The sequence below is a fragment of the Dromiciops gliroides genome, chromosome 4 (assembly GCF_019393635.1).
Source record: "Dromiciops gliroides isolate mDroGli1 chromosome 4, mDroGli1.pri, whole genome shotgun sequence".
NCBI classification, from domain to species: Eukaryota; Metazoa; Chordata; class Mammalia; order Microbiotheria; family Microbiotheriidae; genus Dromiciops; species Dromiciops gliroides.
The window spans coordinates 492005777-492020354 of NC_057864.1; the positions used below are offsets into that span (position 1 = coordinate 492005777).

General features: G+C 43.3%; 1 protein-coding gene across 1 annotated transcript in view; it reads right to left on the minus strand.

Annotated features, from left to right (window-relative positions):
- Window positions 1-2522: 2522 nt before the first annotated feature.
- Window positions 2523-14578, minus strand: part of LOC122755738 (aryl hydrocarbon receptor-like) — an 88034-nt gene continuing 75978 nt past the window's right edge. Inside the window, exons 9-11 of the mRNA XM_044004539.1 lie at window positions 10497-10638; window positions 4962-6963; window positions 2523-2949 (exon numbers count right to left, since the gene is read on the minus strand). Of these exons, the coding sequence (XP_043860474.1) occupies window positions 2881-2949; window positions 4962-6963; window positions 10497-10638 (2213 nt within the window). The 3' untranslated portion in view covers window positions 2523-2880. The remainder of the gene's footprint in view (window positions 2950-4961; window positions 6964-10496; window positions 10639-14578) is intronic.

Consider the following 14578-nt stretch of genomic DNA (forward strand, 5'->3'; position numbering starts at 1 on the left):
GAGAGTGCAACTTCGATGGGCTGGCCATGTTGTTTGAATGGCAAACATACATTTGCCTAAAAGACTGACTATTTTACTGAGAACGCATACAAGGCAAATGCTCAGAAAGAGATCAGAAGAATGGTATAAGGACACTCTCAATGTCTCTCTGAAGAACTTTAGTATCCATTGTGAGACATGGGAGATGTTGGCATTGGACCACACATCATAGCATGTTCATATCAAAGAATCACAGTAGTACAAATGAAACATGAGATGCACAAAACTAGAGACATCTCCATCCCAAATGTTAATAAGGACCATTTGTGCCTGACATGTGGTAGAGCCTTCTGAGCTCATATCAGACTGCTCAGCCACAACTGAACACACTGTTCCTTTACCCCAACATCATGATGCCATTGGTCTTCCTTCTTCAAGTACAAAGGAGGAACAAAAACAATTAGCATCCAGGTTTTCCAGAATGCAAGTCACAGTAAGATTCGATCCATTTTGCCCTGTTGACTTTATTCATGGGGAAGGGGAAGGGGAAAGGAAGATGGGATCATGACCATGTTTTGAGAGGCAGCTGGAGGCTAATCCTGCAACCAGGAGAAAGAGGGAAAATTCATCTTCATCTTGCTCCAATCCATGGCCCCTAATCCCAGGGCCCAGGACTCAAGTTAATGTAATTATTCCACATCATGGGCTACTCTGAGAACCTCAACAACGTTGATATGAAAATCCTTTCTGTTGGGAAAAAACAGACAAGTTGAGTTCAAGATATCTTCCTTCCCAACAAATTTTAAGGACTATGGCCTCATCCTTGATTGATTCATAAGACAGATAACCCCAATGACACCTAACCATTTTCTCTTCTGTTTAACTTCATCAAACACCACATGAAAAATGGCACTCTTTAATGGTAAAATTACAAAGGCCTGCCTGAGGCAGGGCAGAGAGAATGGTTTTGGTAAAAATGGAATCAACAAGGTTTTTCCACAAGGGTTGTTTTTGGGTTTTTTGGGGGTGGAGTGCTTTGGAAAGTTATTGGCCATGTGAATAAGACTAGCAAATGTGAATCCTTTGTATTTAATGCAAGACTCAGGGTGCTGGTGAAGGAGGGATAGAAAATATTCTGTGATCATCTCCAGTTGTAGTTTTGCTGGTATTCTGTTTTTCATTTATCCACTCCATGAATCTGATTGAGAACAGCTGATGATGGACCTTTAAAAAGACTGCCAGCCTCATTTAGGGAATGATTTTATAGGCCAATCACATCATGAAAAGATCAGCCTCATAACTTACCTGCCCAGAAAGACCCTAACCTCTTGTTAGAAAGGACACACAGTGGGGTTCTAGAATCCCCTTCAATGTCTTGCAGGCAGTTTTACAGAGATGAGATAGCCTACTGCCACAGTGGAGGGTTAGGGAGGGAAAAAGAGGTTTCATGAACTCCATTTGTACTAGTTTCATGTAAAGCCAGAGAGCATAAAGTTAGCCCATCAAGGAAATTTCTGGAGTCACATGAGGACTAATTCATAATTAAGCACAAAGTAATTTACCATGTGGCAGTTGGTAATATTGAGCCATGGAAACTGGAACTTGGGAAATAGAAAAACAACAATGGCGACACTAGATTCGTAGTCAGAGGACCTGGATTTAAATCCCAGGTCGGCCATTTGCTACCTGTGTGTCCTTCTATATGCCTTTGAACCTTTCTGGGTCTCAGTTTCCTTCTCTGTAAAATGCCATTGGGCAAGTAGCTTCCAAGTTTCCTTCCAGCTCTAAATGTGTGTCCTCTGACTTTGATCTGGAAAGCTTACTTCCCAAGTCAAAACAGCTAGGAGGGAAGCTACACAAAATTTTTATTCTTCAAGATCAACAGATCCCATTGGAATGGAAATTCTTTGAGGAAGGAGCCACTTTATTTTTGCCTTTTTATCTCCTAGTGCCCAGCACACTGCCCAGCACAAAGCAGATGCCTAATAAATGCTTGTTGAACTGAGATGAAGAAAAGTGTATCCAAATTTTCCACTTTCCCTTTAGCATTCTGGCCAATAGCAAGGAATATTCTTTGTATATTTCCCATCTAAAGTAGTTACAACGATATCATGATGAGTGTTAGTTATCAAGGTTCTATCTTGGTTGGTAAAAATCTTGATTAAGATGATTTTCCCTGTGCAAATGATGGCTTTGTCCAACCACCTCCAAGTGTCGAAAGGACAAGTTTCCATGTCCTTCTCGAATCTGTACTCCCCTGCCATCTGCTTAAAACCTAGGATGGGAAAGGAAAAGAACTGGAACAAGATCTCAGCTGCATGAAGAGCTCATTTCACCCAAGAGAAGACTGCTACATTTTACATCATTTTCCTTATCATTTTTTTTCTGATTCTTCTTTTTTCCTGGTTCTATTAGAATTCTTTTCCTCCAAGGAATGAGCGGAAAATATCCATACGAGGACTATCTACACTCCTCTGTAAGTACAAAAAAGAGTACAATGTGGGGGGCAGCTAGGTGGCGCTGCAGTGGATAGAGCACCGGCCCTGGATTCAGGAGGACCTGAGTTCAAATCCAGACTCAGACACTTGACACTTACTAGCTGTGTGACCCTGAGCAAGTCACTTAACCCTCATTGCCCAGCAAAAAAATAAAAAGAGTACAATGTGGAAATAAAAGTGGGGCATCTCCAGAACCTAGGGAACTTGATTATAGAAAAATAGATTTGTGCACATGGAGAATTGTTGTTTGTTTTTAATCAGTGAAATATTCACATAGCCATTGAAAAGCTTCAGGAACTTCAGTTTCAAGAAAGACAACTACTTTGAAGGCCACAAAAAAACCCCACAGAAAAACTCAGTCCCAAGAAGGAAATAGTGATTTGATTGCAGAACTTGAGGTAAACTATGTTTTGGGGAGATGAGCACTAGCAGGAAATCCTGTGGTACTAGACTCTTCACTCCGATGGGTTGGCTGGTTGGAGGAAAAAAATACAAATGAATTAGAGTAAGACAACCACACCCCAAAGACCTCAGAATATCTTGACTTAATCAGGCTAGGCCCTCTTTTCCCAGATGCAGATAATCTAGCCCCTCCCTGCATCAACAAATTTCACCTAGACCAGTCCTTAAGTGACAAACACATGAATACATCCCTGGGACCATACTTATTAGCTTGAGCCTCAAAGATTCTAAACTAAATACCTAAGGCAAGAAGATGTAATGTCCTCTGTTTGTGACTGATGATACAATGTTAACAGATGCAAAGCAGCCTCCTTGTGTCTTATTTTGCTTATCCCTTCTCTGTCAAGATGAATGTTCTTCAAACTGGAAAGGGGAAAAGAGATGTTTAAAGGAACTGAAACCCAAGAGAGGTCAGGAGCTAGGAAGAAAGAGCTAGGCTTATTTAAATGAGTTTATATCACTTGGCATAGCCCAGTTCCAAATCAGGATACTGAGAAAAATTAAAGAGCTGATTTAGAAGTTTATAAGAAATCTTTGCATTATTATGGAGAATGAGAAGGGTGCTCATGTGGCATCCCAAAGCAGAAAATTCTGAAAACCCAGATCAGTGAGTTTGGCACTAATATCCTGCAAAAATTCACCTCTCTAAGTCTCAGTTTCCTCATCTATAAATTGAGGGGGTTAGATTATATGACCTCTAAAACGTTATTGCATTTCCATCGGCAATAATCCAGAAATATTTATTCGTGATGAGGACACTAGGGTTCCTCTATTTGGTATAAAACAGCATAAAGTACACTTTAGAAATATTTACATACAAAGTGGTTAGAAGCAAAGGAACTTTATCAGATAAAGGGATAAGTTGCCATGCTAGGAAAGATTCCCTTCTGAGGACTACTTCATTCCCTTATGGTCCTCATGAGGAGAAGCCAGCCTGTCTAGTGAATAGTACCAGGACAATAGAGAAGATGCCAAGGAGGCAGGATTGAGGCCAGATAACAGTTTAAGTTAGTCTGAGTACAGGTAGAAAGAGATTACAATAAAACATGATCTGCAGCAATAAAGGCATCAGGATTAAATTCTACCAGGAACAGAATAAGGTGTTCCATTTAGAGACTGTGCAGGTAAAAGAAAGATCACAATGGAAACCCAATGATGAGTTATCCAAGAAATGTGATTTTAAAAGTTAGCACATATTATAAAGCACAGACACACCATGTGATGGCCCCAAGATGCTGTGTCTGAGCTAGGGCAGTCTGTGATAAACCTCCTAATGTTGCAATTACCAAAGGACAACTCTTTGACCCAAATATTTTGAAGAGGGGATGAATCATCTACCAGACCATGCTCTGCTTCTCATCTCCAGCCAGAAGAATAGGTATGGCAATGAAGGAAGAAATGGACCATGGGACAGGCCTAGCCTTTTACAGTGGAGGAATTCTACAGAAGGTTGGAGTACAGACATACATATATCTTGGGTGGGAAAGAGACAGGTTTACTGGAGGTTCTTTCTCTAGGAGTTCCTTAGCACTGAAAGAAGTCACAGGTTTGTCCAATAAAACATGTATTTGGCCTGGCTTTCATGGATATATAAGAAGCTGTCAGTGAGGAAATTCCCTCTACCAGAGCAAGTGGGCACCTGCTTTACAGCTTGTAATCTGAGAGAGCTGTGGGGATACCAAGCAGGGAGGTGACTTGCCCAAGGTCACATTGCCAGGACATATTAAAGGAAGGGACTGCACCAAAAGGGAGTCAGAGCTGAGAGCAGCCAGAAAGCCTTCATTCTTCAGCCTGCTTCTGCTCAGTTTTCCTGGTAAAACGTGTGTATGTGTATATGTGTATATGTGTGCATGTATATGTTATATATGTGTGTGGATGCATGAAGTGGCAAGCAATCAGGAAGCACTTATGACACCCAGACACCCAGACACAGTGCCAGGCACTGTCCTGTTTACTGCGCAGGATTCTATTATATGATTGGAAAGCCATTGCAATTGCCTTCCTTAACCCTCTAAATCTTACCTTGCAGTGAACATCGTAACTGAAAACCGGCCAACCATCTGGTGGTTGTTCTAATAATGTGTGGGAGAAAGGAGGGTCTGAGGGATGGCGATGAAGACTCCAGTCCAATTCCAATCTTGCTTCCCTACCAGGGGTTGAGTTGGTGAGTCTGCCCATGCAAGATGGCGAGGCTTCTCCTAGTTTACTGCTGAGATGGCAGGACCCAAGAAAGGGTGATCCCTGAGTTACCTGGGGAGAGATGTCCCTTTCCATAGTGGGCATGCTGTTTGGATATTCAGGTGAGGAGAGTAAGCATTCATTCTGCCATATGGTAGGAACAGAGGACCTCTGTGTGGTCTGGAGCATCCTCTCTCTCTGGTAGCTGGCCTCCTGATCAGGGGCAGTCTGCTGATGGACGCTGGGCCCTGCTTCACCTGTGAGAAGCACATGACGATGTTCCAGAGCTGGCCTGCAGAGCTCTGCAGAATGGTCAGTGCCTGGCCCCAAGTGCTGCTGATGCTGGGTTGAGAACTCTTGCTGTTCACTATAAACAGCCAAGACTGGTGACGGTTGCTGCTGCTGCTGGTTTGGCCAACAGGAAGGATAGCCCCCAGGAAGCCAATGACCTTCCAGGGGAGTGGGCTGTTGGCCATAGCATGGCAGTGTTGTCCTGTGGGCCTGCTGTGTGCTGGAAAGTGGAGTGATCCCCATACCTTGTATGTCTTCATGAGGGTAGTCAGCCAACCTTGAAGAAGTCCATGGGCTTGTCTCATGGGATCCAAGTGCGTTTGGCTGAGCTCTCTGTATCTGGAATTGTGCCTCCACCTCCATAGGCTCTCTGAGGGTCAGTGAGTCCACACTACATCTGGGCTTGGTGCCCCGAGGAGGACCCTGGTGAGCACTGGCAGGCTCTGGATCCTGCCAATGACTGCTGTGTGCATGTGTCTGGAACCGAAATGACTGGGCAGAAGCATCGCCCCCAGAGCTGTGCTGTTTCTCCTTCTCAGAACCTGCTTTTTCCAAAGGAAGAGAGGATGTGCCTGTTGGTGGAAATGCTGCTGTGGAATTGTCTGAGCTTGGCTCCAGGGGATGCCAACTGGTCCGATGTGAGGAAATTGGCATGGGATTTGTCTGGCCAGATGCTGCTTGTGTCTTAGGGGTGGCCATGGAATCTTGGCACATTCCAAAGATCAATGGACCCTCCTGAGCCTGTCCATTTGTCTGCTGGGGTAAGTCTGGTAAGATTCCCTGCAATCTAGGTGGTAAGTGATCAACTGTCTCAGGGTCCAGGGAATGCCAGTAGCATTCCTGAGGATGGACTGCATCCTTCTCTTTGGAGGGGTTCATAAATAAGTACTGGAGTGGGTTCATTGGCCTGGTTTGATGAGATGGTCCCATCAGTGGGGCCTGTTGCCTTAGGGATTGTAAAGACGTTGTGATGTTCAGTGGTGCAAAGTCCATGTGCTTTCTACTTTTTGGTGAGAGTAGCACCTTATCCATGAAGGGGGTCACTCCCTGCTGGAGTCTTCCCTGGAAGCTTGGGGACCCCACTTGGTTCACTGGGAACATGCTTTCCTCCCACTTCTGTAATTCAAGGTCATCAACATCCAGGTTCTGGATAGTTTTACAGATGTCATTTTCAGCCTCATTTTTCTCAAATAATGTCTCAATGATGGTCAAAAGGGAATCAGTCTCATCTTTGATGATCTTCCCGTTCTTGTCACTGGGACACCATTCCCTGGGGGCTTGCATAGCATCTGTAAAGGAAAAGGAGGGCGCAGAGACAGTCCGTGAAATATATGCAGACTCATCTTGCTGCATCATGGCTCCCAGGAGGGAATTGGGGTCGACTGGGTCATGGTCAAGAAAAGCTTCTTTCTTTGGCTTGAACTCCTTCCTGGGAGGGAGGGAGCTGAGGAAGTGTGGAATGTTGTTCTCATACAGGACAGCTTCCCCCGTGGCAAAGTTAAAAGGCAGCTGTGAGGTGGCCCGCTTGTGCAAATGATCCTCACCTTCTTCATTCCTGAAGTGGTGCAAAGGCACACAAAAATCATGGGGTTAGAAGCCATGTCTCCACCAGCTACATTTTAAAAAATGTACATTCTCTTCATCACTTTTCTTTGCAGTTGTCATCTCCACAGCCCATCTAGCTAGAATCTTTTGACCAAGCATGCATTTTTGTTTTGTCTTGCCATTTTAATGGACATTTAGTGAATGTGGAAACTTCCAAGTTTTATGCATAAGTTCCAAAAGCAAATGCTTTCCAATAAGAATATCAGTTTCAATCACTAGGAAAAGTAATGTTTGCTTTGAGGGCAAGAGAGATGGGATCATCTTATGCCATTCTCCTGATGCCAACCTTCTGACTGATCTGGGACAATCTTCTCTGCCTCTCCCCTACCTCCCTTTGTCCTCAGACCTTGCAGACGATATGAATTCAAACTTATAGCCCTCATTCTCTTCCATAGTATTTTCTCACTGCTGTGCCTGTTCCTCTTTGCTATCCTGGGCACGAGATACACAGTAAGATTGCTGCTGGGAGCCCTCTGCATATCAGGGTGGTTACATCAACCAAAAAGAGAAGCTATGGTGCAACAGGGAAACAAGGGAAGGAAAAAGGGCTGGTCCTTTTGCTAATTGTTAAGGGGAGAAAACCGTAATTTACTTGATCCTTACAGTTTTGTCCTGATGGGAAGCTCCTTCTGCTCTTTGAGAGTCTAGAATCTCAACCCCCAGAAAGGAAGTGCTTAGTCAATGTTTGTTGATTGATTTATTAGTCAATTGTCCAAACTCATGGAATGTAAGCTCCTTGAAGGCAAAAACTCTTAGCACCCATAACAGGTGGCTAACGGAGACTTGTTTGGAGTGGTCCTGAATTGGAATATTCTTAAAGGACATCAGTGGTGCAGAAGTGTGAAAAGGTGTTTAGACATGATGCACCCAACATTGAAGGCATTTAAGAAATGCTTCGTGACTAATGGTTCTGTTACTCCATCACTGTGGGTATCCCTTCCACCAATGCAAATCTTAACCCCAGGTACCTCAGGAGAGGTTTTGCATGAGTCGCTATGGCTAAAAGAGTCCAGCAGGGGGTTGCAGCCTTCAGGAGATGAGCATCTCTGCACTTGGCCTGTCTGGTTTTCAGCCAGCACACCTGCCACATACCCCTGAGCTTTGGGTGCTCACAACCTTTCCAGACATGCTGAAGTCTTTGAGAACCGAAAGTTACCTCTATGCCAGAAGGAGAAATCAATCAACTGGCTTGTGTTAAATACTTGCTTAGGCTAGGCAATATGCTAGGCACTGGGGATGTGAGGACAAAAGTGGAACAGTCCCTGTCTTCAGTGGGCTTAAATTCTATCAAAGAAAATAATGTGTATATACAAAGGGATATACAACAGACTAGGAGGATAGGGACTGCACCTATGATTTCATTGATATAGAGAACTCCCAGGTGAGGAAATTCCCTCTTCTAGTCCAGGTAGGCACCTTCTATGTAACTTAAGGTCTTAGCTGCCTAGGACACTGAGAAGTTAAATGACTTGCCCAGGGTCACATAGGACCCTGTGTCAGGGATGGGATTTAAACACATACCTTCTTGGCATTGAGCCTGACTCTTTGGGTCATGCTGCCCCTTATATACAGATTATATACAAAATCAAATGGAAGTGATTTGGGTACAACTTATACTAGATTCTTTGCTGTCTTGGGGAGGGGAGAGGCAAGAAAGGGAGAAAAATTTGGAATTCAAAATCTTATAAAAATGAATGTAGGAAACTATCTTAACATGTAAGTGGGGAAAAATTAAAGACTATTAAGAGGGGAAAGAAAAGTTTTTAAGTGATTTGGGGGAGCTAGGGAGCTCAGGAAAGGTTGCAAGTACAGTTGAGAGCAGAATATCAGTGCAGTTTTACAAACATATTCCTGGTTTTTGTTTTTTTAAAAAGATCTGGTGCTTGAGTCAGAGGCATCTTCCTTCAATGCTTGACTGAGCAACGTGATTGAGGATCACCAACTTTACCTTTGAGGAGAGCAACAATTCACTTCCTTGAAGTGAAGATCTATGACAGGGTAAGGGATGATGGTGCTAGACCAAGTAAGGGGAGGTTGTGTATATATGAGAGGGTATCTGTACCCGGACAGTGGCTGACAGTGGCTGCCCCTTCTGTGATCACATGGCTTGGCCTTGACAATGCACAAGAGCAATCTTGATTGACTGGGTAGGGACACCTGAAATAGCGTCATCCATGCAGAAAGTCATAAACTAACACACTTAGGCTAGAATAATTTGGAGCCATTTCTGAATCTGAAATGGAAAGAAACAATAAGTGGGGATCTATAACTAGAAGTCAGAAACACCAAAACAGGAATCAAAAGACCTAGGTGTGAATCCCGGCTCTGCCCCTTACTAGTTGTCTGATCTTGGGCAAGGCACTGGACCTTTCTGGTCTTCAATTTCTTCCTCTAGAATGGATGGGGGTGGAATGCATCTAAGTTCCTATTCATTCCTATCGCCCCATTTTGTTGTTGACACTATCCCCTCTTTGCATGTCCTTGGAGTTGGGCCTAATTGGCACCATTCAGCTTGTAGATTACAAAGGCTTGAAGCTTTCAATTCAGTCCCTTTGGGATCTTCAGAATTCCCAGAATGTGGCAAACCAGGAACAATAAGAGGCCTGGTTTGTTTGTTTCTAGTCTTGAGGTACACTGGGTCACACCATTCATCCCCTTATCTGTCAGTTTCAGGGCCGCACAGAATAGGGAATAAGGGCTGGACTTCCGTTTAAATCCTGCCTTTGATATTAACTAGCTTTGTGATCAGAGCAAATGGCCCAGCTCTGAGGCTCAAGCAGCTCTCCAGGACTTAGCTCCTGTCTTGCTGACTATCTGTGTCCTGCCGTCAGTGGAGGGACCACCACGCAATGGATTCGCACAGGTACCTCTCACTCTGTTTCCTTCCCTAAGCACAAGCCCCACCGTTCCTAACCACCCACTTCATGCATGTGAAGGGGGACTGGGACAGGGGGTGTGCCTAGCTCAGTGAAAGAGCAGCCCCCTACTCAGACAAAAAACTAAACTAAAACTCTAGATCCTACTGAGGGTAGGCTCAAGGTACTGTCTGCGCACAGGTGAGAGGATTTGTCCTTTATAATGAGAATCTCAAGGTCTCAATAGAAAGAGCAGGGAGGGGCAGCTAGGTGGTGCAGTGGATAGAGCACCGGCCCTGGAGTTAGGAGGACCTGAGTTAAAATCTGGCCTCAGACACTTAACACTTACTAGCTGTGTGACCTTGGGCAAGTCACTTAACCCCAATTGCTCTGCAAAAAAAAAAAAAGAAAGAAAGAACAGGGAACTAGAAGACAAGAGTCCTATGGCTTAGTCAACAGAACCATCCCTGTTTATTATTGTCTGTAGGGACATGAGGAAAATCTAGGCCACATGGGTGATCTTTCAGTGCTTACTAATCAAGGCTCATGACCCCATTGGGCATTGTTGGGAAAGTACTGTTTGGACTGTGGCCAAATAGAACTGTTATTTCAAGAAAACCCCACTCACGAGAGCACCCTCTGCCGAGCAATGATGCAGTCTGGCTGGCCTCCTTTATACACAAGCCTGGCATTGGCCTGGACCCAAAGCCAGCCGGCCTTCTTGGTGAGCAGCCTGAAGATGGTCATTCCACTTTCACCTGTCTTCATCACTGTGGGAGATAGGGAGATGAAGAAATCATTCCTTAGTAAACTCAGCAAGTCAGAAGCTTTGCTATGTGGTAACCTCAGAGTTGACAACTGTAAAGTCAAATCAACAAACCTTTATCAACAATTGCTATGTAGCAGGCACAGTGGTAGGCACCAGGGATATGAGGAAAGGCAAAAACACAGTCCCTGCCCTCTAAGATCTCACATTCTGATTAGGGTAAATGATACTCAAACAACCAAGGGTATACAAAATATATACAGGGCTAATTGAAGGTAATCTAAGAGGGAAGACACTGCTCCTGGGAGTCAGTGAGGGTTGAAGGTGACCTCTGGAAATTACAACCATGTTACAGGAGATTCTGGCTTTTTATGCTCTCATCCTCCAATTTTCAGTCAAAAGGAAAAAAAAACACATTAAAAGTGTGGCACACATTTAAATCTGCACACGTATGTATACATGATGTAGGTACATGTATGTGTGTGAGTACATAAATACACATATATCAACTCTATGATCTTCCTGCTTTTACAAAAGTCTTCTTCTAGTGGGGTAGATAACTCAGTCCATTGGAAAAGAGAGTTTAATTTGCAGTCAGTGCATCTGAATCCAAGTTCTAGGCATAATTTGCTGTCTGGATGACCTTGGGAAAGTCACTTCACCCTTCTAGGACTCAGTTTCTTCATCTGTAAAATGAGGAAGTTGAAGCAGATTATTTCTAAAGCCTCTTCTAACTCAAAGTCTATGAGATTATGAAATAAAAATATCTCATCATGGCATGGAAATGACCCCTAGCCCTTGAAGACTGTATCAGCAGAATGGAAGCTCTGGTGGTTTCTACAAAGCTAGTGTCATAGCTATATCAGTCAGTCGATCAACAAGCACTTACTAAGCACCTACTATGTGCCAGGTGTGTGCTAGGAATTTCTTTTTTTTTTCTTTTTTTTCTTTTCTTTTTTTTTGCAGGGCAATGGGGGTTAAGTGACTTGCCCAGGGTCACACAGCTAGTAAGTGTCAAGTGTCTGAGGCCGGATTTGAACTCAGGTACTCCTGAATCCAGGACCCGTGCTTTATCCACTGTGCCACCTAGCCACCCCCTGAGGAATTTCTAAAATGGCAAAGAGCTGTCAAGGAGCTCTCATTCTAAAATGAGCCATGTACACAACTAGCTACATATAAGATAAATACAGACTAGAAGAAGGTGACATTAGAGAGGAAGGGGCTAGAGGCTTGAGGGACTGGGAAAGGCTCCTATCAAAGGTGCTGCCTGAAGTGAGTCTAGAAAGAAACCAAAACTCTGATACAGAGAGGAAGGAGAAAGAGCATCTCACACGTGGGAGAGAGACAGCCTCAAGGCACAGAGAGGAGCTGATTCCTCCCAGGTGAGGAAGAGCATATAGGCCAGGCTGGCTGGCCTAGAGAGTGTTGGGAGGGAGTAAAGTCTAAGAAAACTGCAAAGCGAGGAAGAGTGGGGTGGCTGAAGTGGAGAGCTTTAAATGTGGGAAAGAGGAATGTCCATCTGATCTAGAGGTAATAGGAAACCACTGGAGTTTATTGAATGGGAGGGGCGGGCATGGGCAGAGCTGTACTTCAGAAAAATCACTTTAGTGACTTTAAAGAAGATATATTATATCAGCATTATGTGTTGATCAACTGTGATAGACTTGATTCTTCTCAGCAACACAATGGTACAAGATAGTTCCAAAGGACTCATGATGGAAAATGCTCTCCAAATGCAGAAAAAAAAAGAACTGTGGAATATGGATATAGATTGAATCATACTATTTCTTTTGGTTTTGGTGCTGTTGTTTTTCTTTTTGTTTGTTTTTTTCCTTTTTGCTCTGATTCTTCTCTTATAACATGACTAATGCAGAAATATGTTTAATGTTATTGTACATATATAACCTATATCAGATTACTTGCTGTCTTGGTGAGGGGGGAAGGAGGGGAGGGAGGGAGAAAAATGTGAAACTAGAAACCTTATAAAAACAAATGTTGAAAACTATCTCTACATGTAACTGGAAAATAATAAAATACTTTTTTTTTTTAAGTGAGGCAATTGGGGTTAAGTGACTTTCCCAGGGTCACACAGCTAGTAAGTGTTAAGTGTCTGAAGCTGGATTTGAATTCAGGTACTCCTGACTCCAGGGTCGGTGCTCTATCCACTGCGCCATCTAGCTGCCCCTTAAAATACTTTTACAATTAAAAAAAAGAAAATGCATTATAGCAAAGAAACAATAGAAGCAGAGAGATTATTTAGGCTTTTGTAATATTTTGTGTGAGAGGTGCTGGGTCTTATACCAGGATGGTGCCTATGGCAGTGAGCAGGAAGGGATTTATCTGAAAGATCTTGAAAAGGTAGATCCACCCAAGACAGCCACAAGTAAGTCTGGAAGAAAGGATGGTTTGCAAGAAAAGATGAGAAATTCTGTTTTAGATGTGTTGAATTTGAGATTTCTATGAGACATCTAGTCCAATAGGAGTGGATCTTAGGAGAGAGACCGGTCGACTAGATATCTTTACCTCTACACATAAGTATGGAGATGTATGTATGTATAAATCCATAATATACATTATGGTAGATATATATGGAGATCTCTATAAATCTATGTGCATATACATACATACATATATGCATGCACACCATTGATATGTCTCCCTTGGTCAAGTCACTTTGTGCATGTAGGACTTTCTTAGGAGTAAAATGTAAGGACTCTAGGATTTTAGCGGTTTATGACTGTAAAGATAATGTCATATGATGCTCATGTTTACAGATAAGCAAACTGAAGTCCAGCTAGTGACTTGCCCAGTCATAAACCTAGTAAGTAGAAGAAGTGGGGTTTGAATCCAGGGTTTCTAATTCCCCTCTGTCCATTTGACCACACTGTCATTTTTGCATATCTGTAGACAAATAATTTAAAAGCACAGAATATTAGCACTATAAGGAATCTTGAAAATCTTCCAGTTTAACCTCAGACTTTACAGAAGGGAAAATGTTTTAGCCCAGAAAAGAGAAGCACATTATCTGAGATCACAAGAGTCATGAATAGCCTATATAGGGCTAGAATTCAGGTTTTTCAACTCCCACCCAGGTCACTGATCTTCCCACAACCCCAGGCTTCTTATTCCCAAATGTCCTAATGCCCAGGGAGTTGGGGAAATAGAAAGCTCTGAGGACCACTTAGCATCAAGTTTGCTAATGAGGCATACATTCTGGGAGGGCAGAACCAAAGCCCTCCTACATAGCATCTAAATGTTATATGTCTCTTGTTCCAAATTCACATGGGCTATTGTGTTATTCCTTTTCCCTCTCACCCCACCCCTACCTAGGGAATTATAGCTCTTAAAATCTCTTTGGTATTTAGGAACAGTTTGTTACAATCAGTTTTTTTGAGTTGTTGGTTGTCTCTCTGATGGAATGTCAGATCCTTGAGGGCACTGAGATTCCTACACATTTCCCTTTCCATCCCTACAACCTGATATATAGGAGGCATTTAAGAAGTGTCTGTTAAGGCAGCTAGGTGGTGCAGTGGATAAAGCACTGGCCCTGGATTCGGGAGGATCTGAGTTCCAAGCTGGCCTCAGACGCTTGACACTTACTAGCTGTGTGACCTTGGGCAAGTCATTTAACCTTCATTGTCTCACCAAAAAAAAAAAAAAAAGTATGTTAATGTCTTGCTTCATTGCCTAGAAAGTTAAACTGCCAATGGGAAGTGAGTTTTTAAAAGCCTAGTCCCTTACCTTAGGGCATGACAGGGTCCCTAAACATGAAAATCCCTGTGAAGAGAAGATCGATGTCTTTGTAGAAAGACCTGACCCAAGGACAGCTAGGTGGCACAGTGGATAAAGCACTGACCCTGGATTCAGGAGGACCTGAATTCAAATCTGGCCTCAGACACTTGACACTAGCTGTGTGACTCTGGGCAAGTCACTTAACCCTCATT